At 40.2% G+C, this 13,367-nt stretch overlaps 1 protein-coding gene across 8 annotated transcripts in view; it reads left to right on the top strand.

Annotated features, from left to right (window-relative positions):
• rn (rotund) overlaps positions 1-13,367 on the top strand; it is a 45,054-nt gene that overhangs the window by 9,408 nt on the left and 22,279 nt on the right. For 4 of the 8 annotated variants that reach the window (XR_011419204.1, XR_011419203.1, XR_011419202.1 and 1 more), the window contains exons 2-6: positions 680-1,219; positions 8,101-8,202; positions 9,368-9,407; positions 11,345-11,395; positions 11,970-12,250. Coding sequence is in view for 5 of the 8 variants with exons in the window: in XM_070217230.1 (XP_070073331.1) it covers positions 680-1,219; positions 8,101-8,202; positions 9,368-9,407; positions 11,345-11,395; positions 11,970-12,250 (1,014 nt within the window). In the remaining 3 variants the exon portion in view is untranslated. Of the gene's footprint in view, positions 1-679; positions 1,220-5,114; positions 5,317-5,362; positions 5,504-8,100; positions 8,203-9,048; positions 9,171-9,367; positions 9,408-11,344; positions 11,396-11,969; positions 12,251-13,367 lie in introns of those variants that run through there. The other 4 variants (XM_070217233.1, XM_070217232.1, XM_070217231.1 and 1 more) reach the window with 4 other exon arrangements.

Here is a 13,367-nt window from a genome sequence, read left to right as displayed (position 1 = left end):
TCCAGTGAAGACGGAGCTCGAAGAGCCGGATCAAGAGACCCAGGAAAACGGAGGACAAGAGGAGCAGAAACCCATCATCGAAGAGAACCCAACAGCCAGTGTTAGTATGGGAGTAAGTGTAGAAGTAAATGAGGGGTCATAAATGGGATTTCAAGGGGTTTAATTTTGATTATTTTAGGATGCAGATAAGTACAAATAAAACAAGGCTTTCCTGTGTCTACTCTCCCTTCGTGGGCAACTGAAGTTTCGACAACGTAGGACACAACCCTTAAATTAGATTATTTGCCCCACAATTAAAACGTAATTGTCACATGAGAATAAATGTTTCTATCAGTGTTATTTACGTCAAAATGATACGTCAGATATTTAAATAGTAATTAAGATCTCGAAAATAACACTGGCTTAATAGGCAGTTCCTTTATTTTATTACAATTTGAAACTTTGGAAGGCTTCAAAGTTTGAAAGCTTATCTGTTCAGTGTATATGCAAATTTAAGAATGAGAAATCATTCAGCATATATTAGCATGAACATAGAAGACCTTGTGCCGACTGGTAGACGGTATGAATGCCATTAAAAAGGCATTTCTTTTTTTTCATGCTCAATACATTAACCAACAAAATTTTTAAATGTTTGACGAAACCCCTTTTCACACAAGCAACAAACCATTTTTCATTGCAGAAGCCGCACAACAGCAACAACAACAACGGCTACTCGTGGTCCACCGGCAACAACAACGAGGCTGTCAGCAACAACAATAACAACAGCCACCCAACAACACCACCCACTCCGCCCAACGAGGCGGGCGCCACCCAAGCGACTTCAGTGTCCGCAATTAATTTGAATCAAGCCCAACCCGCATCACAGACGCGTCCAAACTTTGGCAGCTCCATAAAGTCACCACCATCAGAACCGGACGCGGTCACCGTAGCCACGTGCAAAAGTCAGGAGAACCACTCCAGCCAACAGCCCATATCCGACCCCAACTCCGATCCCAACCCGGCCCAGAGCCCCACTTCGAATTCAACGGCCGCTGCCGTGGCCGCCGCTGCCGCCGCCGCTGCCGCTGCCAACATGCCGATCGGCGGCGTCCAGGGCCAGAATCCCACCCAGGGGCTGGTCCACTGGATGAGCGCCGTGATGGCCGAGCACATGACCGGCCAGACGCACCACGATCCCGGCGCCGTGGGCATGCACTACATGTGGAACGGCAACGTTGACGTGAGTACCACGGGCTTAGATTCGCGGGGGGCGGGAAAGATTTGAGAGGCGTGTCACTTATTATTCCGAGCCACACTGAAAATAGTGCACTACTGCCTCCGCTATTTTTAAATACGCTACCCTCTAATCTGCATTAAATTATATAATTCGGGAATTTAAGATACAATTTTTATAATGGTTTAAAGTTTTTTCTTAATATTTTTCAGTTTTTAATTGTGTTCTTTTAATTAAATGTAACATCTATTTTGATAAACAGAAATAATCTAATATTTATTGTTGTATTTTTTTTACAAATAGCAGAAAAAATAATCAACTAACAGTTATGAATAGAGAGGCATCATAAAAATACATATTTTTAAGACCACCCATTCTTCATTATGTAGCTCAATTTAGTTTTAAGTATTAATAAATTCTCAGGGCATTTATATTCAAGGATATGGGCAATCGGTACTGGCTTCTTTTTTTCATACACGCCTCCTTCACTTATAGGACTGTCAATGTGAAAAATTGTATTATATGAGTGCAGAAATAGTAATTGTTATGCTTAGGATAGGCTAGAAAATAATTCAAAATGGAAAATGTCATTAAAAATTAAAATAGGAGGCGAGAAACCATATTACTAGATGAATTAATTATTATTAATTAACAATTATGTTTGCGATGTTATGGAATACTATTTTTATACCCTTGCAGAGGGTATTATGATTTCAGTCAGAAGTTTGCAACGCAGTGAAGGAGACGTTTCCGACCCCATAAAGTATATATATTCTTGATCAGCATCACAAGACGAGTCAATCTAGCCATGTCCGTCTGTCCGTCCGTCTGTCCGTCTGTCCGTCTGTCTGTTTCTACGCAAACTAGTCTCTCAGTTTTTGAGCTATCGGGACAAAACTTTCGCAATAGTCTTCTTTCTATTGCAGGTAGTATATATGTCGGAGCCGACCGGATCGGACAACTATATCTTATAGCTCCCATAGGAACAATCGGAAAAAAAAACTTTAAAAAATTCTAGCTTCGGTGTTTTTTGAAATATTACCTTCTACTTTTGGAGATGTTATTTTTTAAATATTTCTGAATTTCGAATTAATTATTTAAAAAATCGGACTACTATATCATATAGCTGCCATAGGAACGATCGGAAAATTAATGGAAAAGTAATAGGAAATAAATTCTAGCTTCTTTGGTTTTTATTGTATTATCTTCTACTCTAGGATATGACTCTTTTTAAATATTTCCGAATTTCAGTTTTAATTTAATCAAAATCGGACGACTATATCATATAGCTGCCATAGGAACGATCGTAAAATTAATGGAAAAGTAATAGGAAATAAATTCTAGCTTCTTTGGTTTTTATTGTATTATCTTCTACTCTAGGATATGACTCTTTTTAAATATTTCCGAATTTTAATTTTAATTTGATCAAAATCGGACGACTATATCATATAGCTGCCATAGGAACGATCGGAAAATTAATGAGAAATATTAGAAAATTGAACATTTTTGCGATTTGTTAATTAATAGGAATGATCTGCAAGGGTATATAAGCTTCGGCTGGCCGAAGCTAGCTTCCTTTCTTGTTTTTAATAATTTAAAGATAGTTCGCGTTCATTAAAACGCGTACATAAGAGAAAATACAAAACAAATTTTAAGACAGATTCAAAGGGTCAATAATATTTATGTCTTCCATCTCAAATTTCAAATAAAACATATTTGCTTTAGTGTATCAACTTTGGACTTGTCGTTGAAGTTTGTCTTGCAGTTTTTTCTGTTCGTTGACTAACTTTTCAGAGATAAAGGGAGTGGGACGCAAACGGGAGAAGGGGTAAAGTCGAGAAAGAAAAACTTTTCTGCTTGACACTGCAGTCGGGTGCTGCAGCTCCTAGATGATAGTGGTTCCAAGAGACCAATGAAGCTGGGCCATAATTAATATGCAAGCCAACTGGCCCAGCTAAGTGAATTAAATGAGTGATAGCTGCCTGTAAAAATTAAACGGAAGTCTTAATTGGATTGCAATCTAATTTTATATATTTTTGAGATTATTATCACCACTACAAGTTTTCTTCTACTAACTGACACATTGCAGTTAAAAACTCCTCAGAATTATTTAGTTCCTGGGGAAAACAGCTTAAAACTCGGCTAAGGCAACGACCTTAACCCTTGAGTCCTGCCTCAGGTCAAGTCTTTTGCCGTAGCACCCATTTCCAGTGATTTGGCAACAACCCCTTTTCAGATCCAGCAGCTCATCTGCGACGGTTCTTATGGACAGGAATGGAGCCACCCACTCCATTGTAACTCTGAAAACCCAACCCCCTTCGGCCTGCACTTTCACTGGGCGAAACTTCGGGCCAACAACTGTTTCGGCCAACTCAACCCCAACGCCGTCTGTTCCTAAGCCTTCAGCCCTTTCCATTTCTCCAAGCAGACGCGACGCTGAAAAAAATCCTTTTGAGCTTCCCCTTCCTACGACTTTTTTGTACCTTTTTTTGTTTTGTTTTTGCCCGCTGCTCCTTCTGCGAATTTCCAGCAAAACGCTTTGCTCTCTGCTCGCGTGCCACGGTGTGTAAAAAAAATCGTACAATTTTTTCTTTGCATTTTTTGTGCGTTTTTCAAGATGTAAACAAGTTTTTCTTTGCGCGACGTGTTAAACATTGTTTTGTTGGTCTTGTTTTTCACCCTCCCCTTTTTTTGCTCCGGCTTTCTTTGTTTTTCCTTTTGCTTTTCATTGAGCTTGAGCGAGTTTCCCAACAATTTTTTTAAGGAGCGGCGAAATTATTGTTTTGAATGGAGAGTGATTGTCTCCAAGGACGACGACGTGTCCAGGCAGAAAGGTTCACCTTGGATTTCCACCCCACTCAGCCCAGAATCTCCATTCAATGGACTCGTTAGCGAGTCCTGGCGAAACCCATTTAAAACTTTGCTACACCCGCATGATTCTTAAAGGATATTCGTAGTTAATTAATTTTTAAAGTTGAACAATGGTCTCTCCCTTTCCATCCATCCATCTGCCCTTTACCAAGTCGCTGCGTCAACAATCACGGGATTTTTTGCAGCTGTTGTCACTTGCATTAGCGAAATTAGTTAGCCGAGACAAGCAGTGCAAAGTTGGTAAAGGAGCTCATTAATTAATTTTGCACTTAATTTTCGCTAGAGCACGGTACTAAAGTAGATTAGTTACTCGGGAATGAATTAAATATCTTTTAAACATATTCCGAGCTCGTCTGCCGGGCAAAGAAACCCACTGACCGCGGCACGTTGGAAAACAATGCTTTGCAATTAATACTTACGCGTCAATTAGAGGAAAAACCGTCAACGAAAAAGTGAAAATTGAAATGCGAAGCGAAACAAACCAGCCACAATCACCCTGCGACACCAACACCGATCGAAATTGAGTACGATTCTGTATCCGAGGCTAAAACTGACTAATGGGGCCAGTCACGGCACGTCGAATTGGGAACGGAGTTAGACCGAAAGCGAAAAAAATAGAAGGCGGGAAGCAGAACCGCCAAAACCGCAAGCAACTTCAATTTTTTAAAGTAATTGCAACAAAGTTGGACACAATTTTTGTGTAGCAACAAAATCAACAAGAACCAGAGACAACCTATTCTAACCTCAGACCTCCACGTTGCACTTTGGCGACAAAAAAGAACTAAGCAAGAGGTAAAGGTTATTGAGGGATGGACGAACCCTTTAATACCCTTGTTTTAATTAAAGTTTTAAAACTATTGAATTATTTTGAGAATATTTTTTTAGGTTTATTATTCTTTTCTAAGTGATGTTAATTCAGTTAAAAAAATATAAAAAGATTTCGAGCTGTTGAAATAACAAGAAAATATGTAAACTTATTTAAAAATGTTACATCATTCTATCTTATTATTCATTGTCATTATAAAATTAAAAACAAATCTAATATTATAATTCCTTATTCAATGAACCGCAAAAATTAAAGAAATATTTATGACTCGAAAACCAAAATTTTAACCTTTTAAAGGCGATTATTAAAAACTTTTATAAATTAACTAAAGAACACATATATTTTCTTGGATTATTTGCAAAGCCATCTTAACCTTTCTAAAGGGCATCGCAAAAATGAGACAGAAGTGAGGATGGTCAAACATTTGAACACGAAAAAAACCAGAAATTTAGTTTATTTTTTCTTTTCGACTAAATGCGAAAAAAATCAATAGAAGCAGACAGTGGCAACATGACTAAAAAGATGTGAAGCCAAAGGAAATAAAATAAAAATGAAATGCACAAGGAAGAAGGGCAGGGGCAGGCTAAACCAAGGTGAGGGGTTCGCGAGCGGAGTACGTTGGAGTTGGGGCGTCTTGGGAGGACGGGTTGGATGGATTGGAGTTGGACCAGACCGGACCCAAAACCCCCGGCAAAGGTTGCTACATTGTGCAAAACACGCTCGGGGGGCTGGGCTCGGGGTCCTTGCGAGTCCTGTCGGATGGTCAGGACGTGCAATTGCAAAGGGAAAAAATGTTTTAACGTTTTCCGCCTAATTTTTTGCACTTTTTAACGCTGCATAGAGGCGGCTAAGCCACCCAATCTGGCCCACCCACCGACGAACTCGACGTCGACGTCGCTGCCAGCTGCCCGGCGAAGGGGTTAAAAAATTTGTTTTGATTTTTTTCCTCTAGAAACTCTTTGGTTCTTTATTTTTGCCTTTTTTTATTTTGGAGCCTCAGAGCGAGACAGCGAAGGAGAAAGAGAAAGCTGCCTCTGCGCGCTGTGCCATTTTTTTGCGTTTCGCAAATGTCTTCCTTTTTTATTCCTGTCCATTTTTGCTGCGTGCTGCAAACCGAACTTGGCGGAAATGGAAAATGGGAGTGGGCCAGGCGACGCCTTCCTGTTGTTGCTATTGCTGTTCTTGTTGTTGTTGCTGCTGGACTTGTATTTGGTGCTGGGCTGTTGGTTAGAGAGGACTTCCGTCCATGTCCACAGCCATGTCCATGGCTCTGGTCATCTTCATCAGCAGCTGCGTCTGTGCGTGTGTCTGTCTCTGTGCTTTTTTCCCGCTTTTTCCTCTTTTTAGCCCACCTACTAACTAGTCATGGCTGCAGGGAGTGGGAGTGGAGTAGAGAGTTGGCCAAAAGGAGCGAAGGAGAGAGTGAGAGAGGGCATGAAGCAACTAAAACAACAAGGCTAACGCTCAGCGGTTCACACCCACACAGGCGAGCCCACGCACACTCGCATATGTGTGTGGGCCTATCACACAGTGGCCAACTCCCCTTGCGCTATGCAACACTTTTTTAGTTGTGTTTTGGCCTGCTTTGTTTTGCTCCGGTTTTTTGCGATTTTGCGTTTTTGCGTTGGGCCAACACCAAAAGCCGCCGCACTTTTGTCGCTCTCGTCGACATTCGCCATCGCCGTCGCTTTGACACCTCGATTGTGTGCAGCGCGGTTTTCTATTTCAATTGACACTCACATTTATTTGTATTAGTATTTCGAGCCGTTGGCCACCTCTTTTTTATGCGACTTTTCTTGGCGGTTTCCGATTCACGCAAGCCCTCTTTGCAAGCATTGTTTTGCTGAGCACATCGCAAATGAAGATCTTGTTACAATAGATAAAGAGCAATTGGAATGAATTGATGGATTGTATAATCTACATTTTGCGTAGCTTTCAATAATTATTTTTTAGAAAATGTAGGAGAAAAATTTATTTAATTAAGTGGTTTTACATTTCAATTGATACAAACACTCATCTGTAAGAGGCTTCCTAACATGCACATCATTTTTGTTCATTGGTTTGGCAGCGTTTTAGATGGCTTTATAGCAATCACACGAAAAAATTTTAAAATTATAACCAATAATATATAAGCAATAAGGCCTAAAAAACGTATAATTAATATTATTTATTTATTATTTTGACATTTTTACGAAACCGTTGCTTATAACGAACTCTTTTACTTTGATTTTCAACGTAAATGTGAGTCAGTTATATAAAAAGAAAAATAAATAGTTAAACATTACAATTGCTGGTAAAAGTTTTGGTTTATTTAATAAAAGTGCGTTTTTTTCGGTAAGTTGTAAGTTGTTGAGTAAGTTGTTTTTAAACATAAATTCTTTCTTTTGGTTAATTACACAATTTGAATATGTTTTGTGACGAGCGGCAGAGATTTCTGCTTTTTATAAATATTATTCGATCGTCACTAATTTTTTACCTCGTTAAGAGGTGTTTTTAGTTAATACAAAAAAAAAATTAAATTTTAAAAAAATACACTGTGCAACATTTTTATGGTTTTGAAATGTAACTGCGCTTTGGATTTCAAAACCTGAAAATATACATCAATATGACTAAAACCCCGTATGGCGTTTTTCTGGCTTAGCTCGCGGTTGGATATTATAGCGATTTAAAAATTTCAATTAAAAATTGGCTATATCTCAAGAGTCGAATGAAATTTTAGTTGCATGTATTCAGGATTGTTATAGGTATTGACCTAAGGATTAATATGCTGAAAAACGTTTATAGAAAAAGTGCAGCTACCGTGAGAAAGGCTACAAAATGTCGGGAAAAATACCAGATTGTATTTATTGTATTTTAATTCCAAATGCTATGTTCTAAGCCAGAAGAACGCCATATGTGGTTTAACTCGTTTTAATGAGTACTCTCAGGTTATTAAAACCAAACTGCGATTAGATTTAGGATTGTGTGAACAAATTTCGTTAATATTTCTAGTAATTAGGAGACAAATTAATTTGTAATTTATTAAAATAGTTTCTCAAGCTTTTGCTCCTTGGAAAAATTGTTATGTACCTCTGCGAATTTTTGCTAAAATGTAATCTAAATTTTCTATTTCATGTGCCATTGCCCGGCTAATTGACCAACAAATCGCTGGCCGTAAACACACACAACCCCCGAAAACCAACAACCACAGCATGCCAAAGACATAAGCGATTACAATCTTTGGCCGCCAACGCCGCGTAGTCATCAGCATGCCAGCGAGCATCATCCGATGTCCCTGAAGCAGGAGTACGAGGTAAGTGCCCCGCTAAATGCTCTCTATAGCATGTTTATCTATAGATCCGTATCCGAACGCTGGTAAAACAAACTGGCATAACTTTATGGCTCGCAAAAATGGTAGGAGGCGGAACAAAAACAAATTCTAAGCTCGCGTGCCGCCATCGCTTTGGATTTGTTTTGCTCTCCGCTTCCTGCCCCACCCATCCATCCAACCACCCATCTAACCACCCATCTATCCACCCACCCATCACGCTTATTTACTTTCATAGCCCACTGTGTCTGGTAAAAGCCAGACTAGATTTTGCTTTTGTTTCGCCGGTGCAATATTTGTATTTATATTTTCTTGTTGCATTTGGGGCTTTCCCGCCTGGTTTCCCGTCCTAAGCATATGGAAATTGTTTAGAAAAAAGCCGGCTGGCATTTATTTTTTGACACACCCGGCGGCAGGCCAAGTTTATTTTATTCGATTTCCATTTTGTTGGCATCGCATCGATGACGGCGGTGGTCATGTCGTCCTAGGTCATGTCTGGATGGAGGATTTTAACCCAAATTCCGAATTTACATGCAATGGAAAGCGGTGGCATTTTAGACAATTCTTTTTCCTTATTTTCCACATTTTTTCCATCTATCACTCTCACTGGCCGGCGGTTAGAATTTTTATTTATATTTGCCGTCAGTCGACTTGATGTGTCTGGACACTTGGTTTTGTCACGCATTCGATTTGCCTTTCAATTCATTTATCGCTTGTTTAGCTTTGACTCGCCCTGACAGCTGGCGAAAACATTTGTTATTTGTGATTTCCACTGTGTAAACTGCAATCGTTTTTTCACTGGACATTTTAATGCGATTTGCCGGGCTGAGAGTCATTAGAAAATTTGTTTAAATATTTTGACAGCGCGCACAAATTGTTTTATGGCCATTTGATGCGGGGTCACAGTTGCACATTTGTGAATGAATATTTGATAATAATGTTGAGTTGATGAGGTTAATTAAATGCGTGTAGAATAATTATGAATTGACATTAGACAACAAGCAATTATCAGGGATTGCCCAGATTAGAAGCGGCAATTGTAAATCGAATTAACTGAATTGCTTTTGGCTTTTGCCATCACGCGGAACTTTTGCGAACGATTAGTGGCGAATTGACTTAATGGCAACCAATGTTTTCCTTTCCCTTTCAGGCCAAAATGAACGATCACCACCACAACAATCTGCAGAAAGGTGAGTCAGCCGGCTTTTCGGAGTTCTCGGACCTATCCCAACCAGCCACCAGATCACTTGACCTACCCAGAACCTGACTGACGACAATGCTCTTGTTAATTAATTGCTCAAAAAAACAACCCGACCGATAATCACGAATTTTCAAGATTCAGATCGCGGCGCGCGAACCGCAGATCTCCCAGATACCGATCTAAACTCACTCGGTGAAGAATGCAAAAGCTAAATTGGAAAACGCGTGCGGGCCGCCGAACAAAAGCCGGCAAGACAATGAGCTCCGATCTTATACTCCCACGGAGTATCACACAGGAAACAATTCGATTATCGACAGTGGGATCTTTAAAAAATGTAAAATAAAATGATCTGGACACCATATCGACAATAAAAGTAAATAAATTAAATAATAATGTTTTATCCTAAGGAAGCGATAGCGAGAGTTATTATTGCTGAAGGGTCTTTATTATAGAATACTAATAAATGTTTGTTATATGACAAATATTATTTAGATTAAAATAATATTAACAAAATATTATTAGCTAGAAAGGAAATAAATGCTAAATGCATTTTTTTGTTTTTTAATTTTTATAGGCGGTTTTCCTAATTCCCTTTCGATTTCGGTCATATATATTTAAAATTTTTGAAACTTAGCTTAAATATATTAATTACAAGTAATACATTTAATCATCATACTGATCAGATTTTTTGCTGTGCAGCACAATAAGCCAAAAATTGACCTTTAACAGACGCAACAGCAACAACAGTCGCAAGATGCTTACAAGATGTTTACATAAATTCCTAAAATGCAAACAACATTTTAGTTGGGCTCGCTGGTAACAGCATTGTTGCTGCTGCAACTACCAACAAGCAACAACCAACATTGACAGCAACACGCTCCTGTTTGGAGTTGCAGTTGGAGTAGCTGGTAGCAGCTACCTTTACCTGGATCTGGACCCCCAGAGCTTGTTGGCGTTGACGTTGGCGGCAATGATCGCCAACCGATAATGTCAACGCTAGGCAATTGGCCAATAAGGTTGTTGTTGCTGTGGCTGTTGCTCTTGCTGTTGCCGTTGCCTTTGTTGCGATAGCGATCGTCCACATTGTTAGCCGCGATGTAGATGTACTCGGATCGGATACTCTCCTTGTACAAATTAACAATAAGGCAACTTTTACTGGTGTCCCCGGCTCATATTGCCGGTCCTCCATTTGAAATGCCGCTGAAAAGCCACTCGCAGTGGCCACTGTTCATTAGCTGAACTTTCCGGCTGGCGCCACTGGCCAGCTCTCTTGTAATTAACACAGAAATGGCCGAGGACGGGGCCCAGCAATTATCTGCAAATGCTTTATTAGAGAAATGTTTTTGACATAGCTGCGGGGCGCCCAGAAACCGAGCGACTCGGTTTGGTTGGCTTTGGTTCGCTTCGTTCGACTAAGCCGGCTTACGGAGGAATTTCCCCAGCGCTTATTGTGCTTATTGTTCATAACTTGATGATTACCCCGAAATCCTGGCCAACCCTTTGCGGGCAGCCGACAGCCGGGCAGACAAACTCATTAACGGATTCACACAATTTTTGCACGCAAATGGGCCAGAGAAAAAATTCTAAAGCCCGGGCAAATGCGAAACTATTTTCACATAACTCCTCGGGCGATTTCCCAGTGGCAATCAGCGGGGCCAACTAATGTCTCAGTTTAATTAGAAAAAAGAGCAGGCAGGCAGTCAGGAGCTGGGTTGCCAGTTGCCGGCTGATGGTCAGGTGGCGACATGGCCAACGTGAGTGAACGTCAGTGGCGGCAACTTCAACGGACACCGAACGACCAAACTGCCGAGCGACCGAACCAGAACTTGATGGACAACCATGGGGCAGCACTAATGCTGCTCCAAGCCGTGGCGCCACACCGTTGACACACAACAACTAAATGCAACAACTCAATTGCCTTTGCAGGTCACTTTCTGGATGACAATCGTCTGGAGCATCATGCGGTTACGGGACAAGGTGAGTTGATGACTGAGGTGAGACGATGACTCACGGGCACCGGGAAAAGTATTATAATTAATATAATTAGAAAAGTATTAATTATAATATTATTTTTAAATAATAATTCATATATTAAAATAAAATGTTTAATATTTTGTATACATTTTAAAAAGTATTTATTGGCCACCAATGACGAAACATTTAGATCCTTCACAAATTTGGAAATACTTTCAGTCCGTACTCTTAATTGACATAAAAGTCGACTTGTAAAATTACAAAAAACAAATTTATTTAAAAAAACGTATTCATCAACCTTGAAAAAAATCAGTTTTGTCATATTTATTACATTTACTAATTACTATTACTAATTAAATAATATCGCACCCTATTCTCTACCCCTTCGATTGGTTTTAGTATTAACTAAAAATACACAATGCATTCTATTTATTTGAAAGTAAATTTCGAAAATATAGTTTGAAATATTTATTTTTTGTAATATAGACTTTATTGGTTCTTTTATCGTATCCGTATCGTATCGTATCGTATATGAATCATTTTCTTGACTGAGGGTCTGTTTTTCTTCCTGTTGCAGGTGGCCTGGGCCTGGGTGCATCCAACGGAGTTGGAGGAGGAGGCGGTGGTGCCTCTGTGGGTGGCAATTCCAGCCTTGGCGCCAGTTCGCACCACGCCGCCGCCGCCGCCCATCATCACAACCAGGCGGTGGCAGCTGCCTCGGCGGCCGCTTTGCTGGTGGTTCCCCAGCCGATCAACGCCAGCAAAATGGGCGGACCCGGCGGTGTCGCCTCGGTGGCCGGCGGACATGCCACTGGCGGTGGCAGCGGACGCAAGTATCAGTGCAAAATGTGCCCCCAGGTGAGTGTTTCGATACTCGTACGTATATACCTGGCTGCTGCTGGCAGTGGAACTCAAGGCTAAGGGTGGCCACTGTTAAATTATGCTGATGCCCATGGCGTTGCATGAACCAGTTGACCGAAAGATTGGGTGACCGAGGGGAATCGAGTCCAATCGGATTCGAAGCCCTGAGAGGGCCCGGCAAGGCATCGGCTTTTGTTTACAATTTTCCAGTTGATTAAGCTCGACAAAAGTTTCGGATTTCACTGGCACTGGAAAAAATCAGTGGATTTTTATTTAAATATTGATATTTTTAACGAATCAATAATTAAAAAATATTGTTGCTCACTAACAAAAAAAAGTTTTTAACAAAGCACTGATTATCTTGTTGCAATAAAAATGGCGATTTTTGATTAGAACTTTAACTTAATTTATCCCGTTTAAAGTGTCAAATTATTGAATTCTAGTCTAGAATTTCTAGATAATAAATTTGTTTCGTTCCCACATTTTACTCTTAAGGCCAAGTACTCACTTGGTGAAAAAAGCCTACGAAATTAAAATCTCCATACAAAATTTTGAAACCGAAATTTTCCGCCTGTCATTTTTGTATATGGCGAAAAATTTCGTGATCAAAATTTCGTATGGAGATTTTCATTTCGTAGGCTTTTTTCACCAAGTGAGTACTTGGCCTTAAGAGGCCATGTAAAATTTTTTATTTATGACAATATTTTTCTAAGTGTGCTCATCCCCTGCTCGTATCACGTTGCCTCGTTTTCTCACATTTATTCGCGGCTCCCCACGCACTTGCATTGACACTCAAGCCGTGGCTGGAAGCCAGGCCCAAATACCCTGAACCAACAGCTGCAGTTGCTCGTAAAATGTCAATTATGCACCGTCCCTGGCCTGCGTTGATTGCTGCTAATTGAGCTTATTGTTTTTTAACGGTTATTTGTGGCCTGAACCGGGCAGGTGCCAGCTGTCAGAGGAGAGCTGCTGGCCGAGAATCCTTGTGGGTCACCGATATGCGTGAGATCCAATACTGGTGGGCCAAGGATATGATGACCGATCCTCAGCATGGAAATGTTATATGGCATGGTTGTGCTTTGAAATGAAATGGGCTTCAATGAAAAATGAATAA

This window comes from Drosophila takahashii, chromosome 3R (genome assembly GCF_030179915.1).
Source record: "Drosophila takahashii strain IR98-3 E-12201 chromosome 3R, DtakHiC1v2, whole genome shotgun sequence".
Classification (NCBI taxonomy): Eukaryota; Metazoa; Arthropoda; class Insecta; order Diptera; family Drosophilidae; genus Drosophila; species Drosophila takahashii.
Note: the sequence above shows the minus strand (reverse complement) of the source record. Positions and strands in the feature narration are given on the sequence as shown.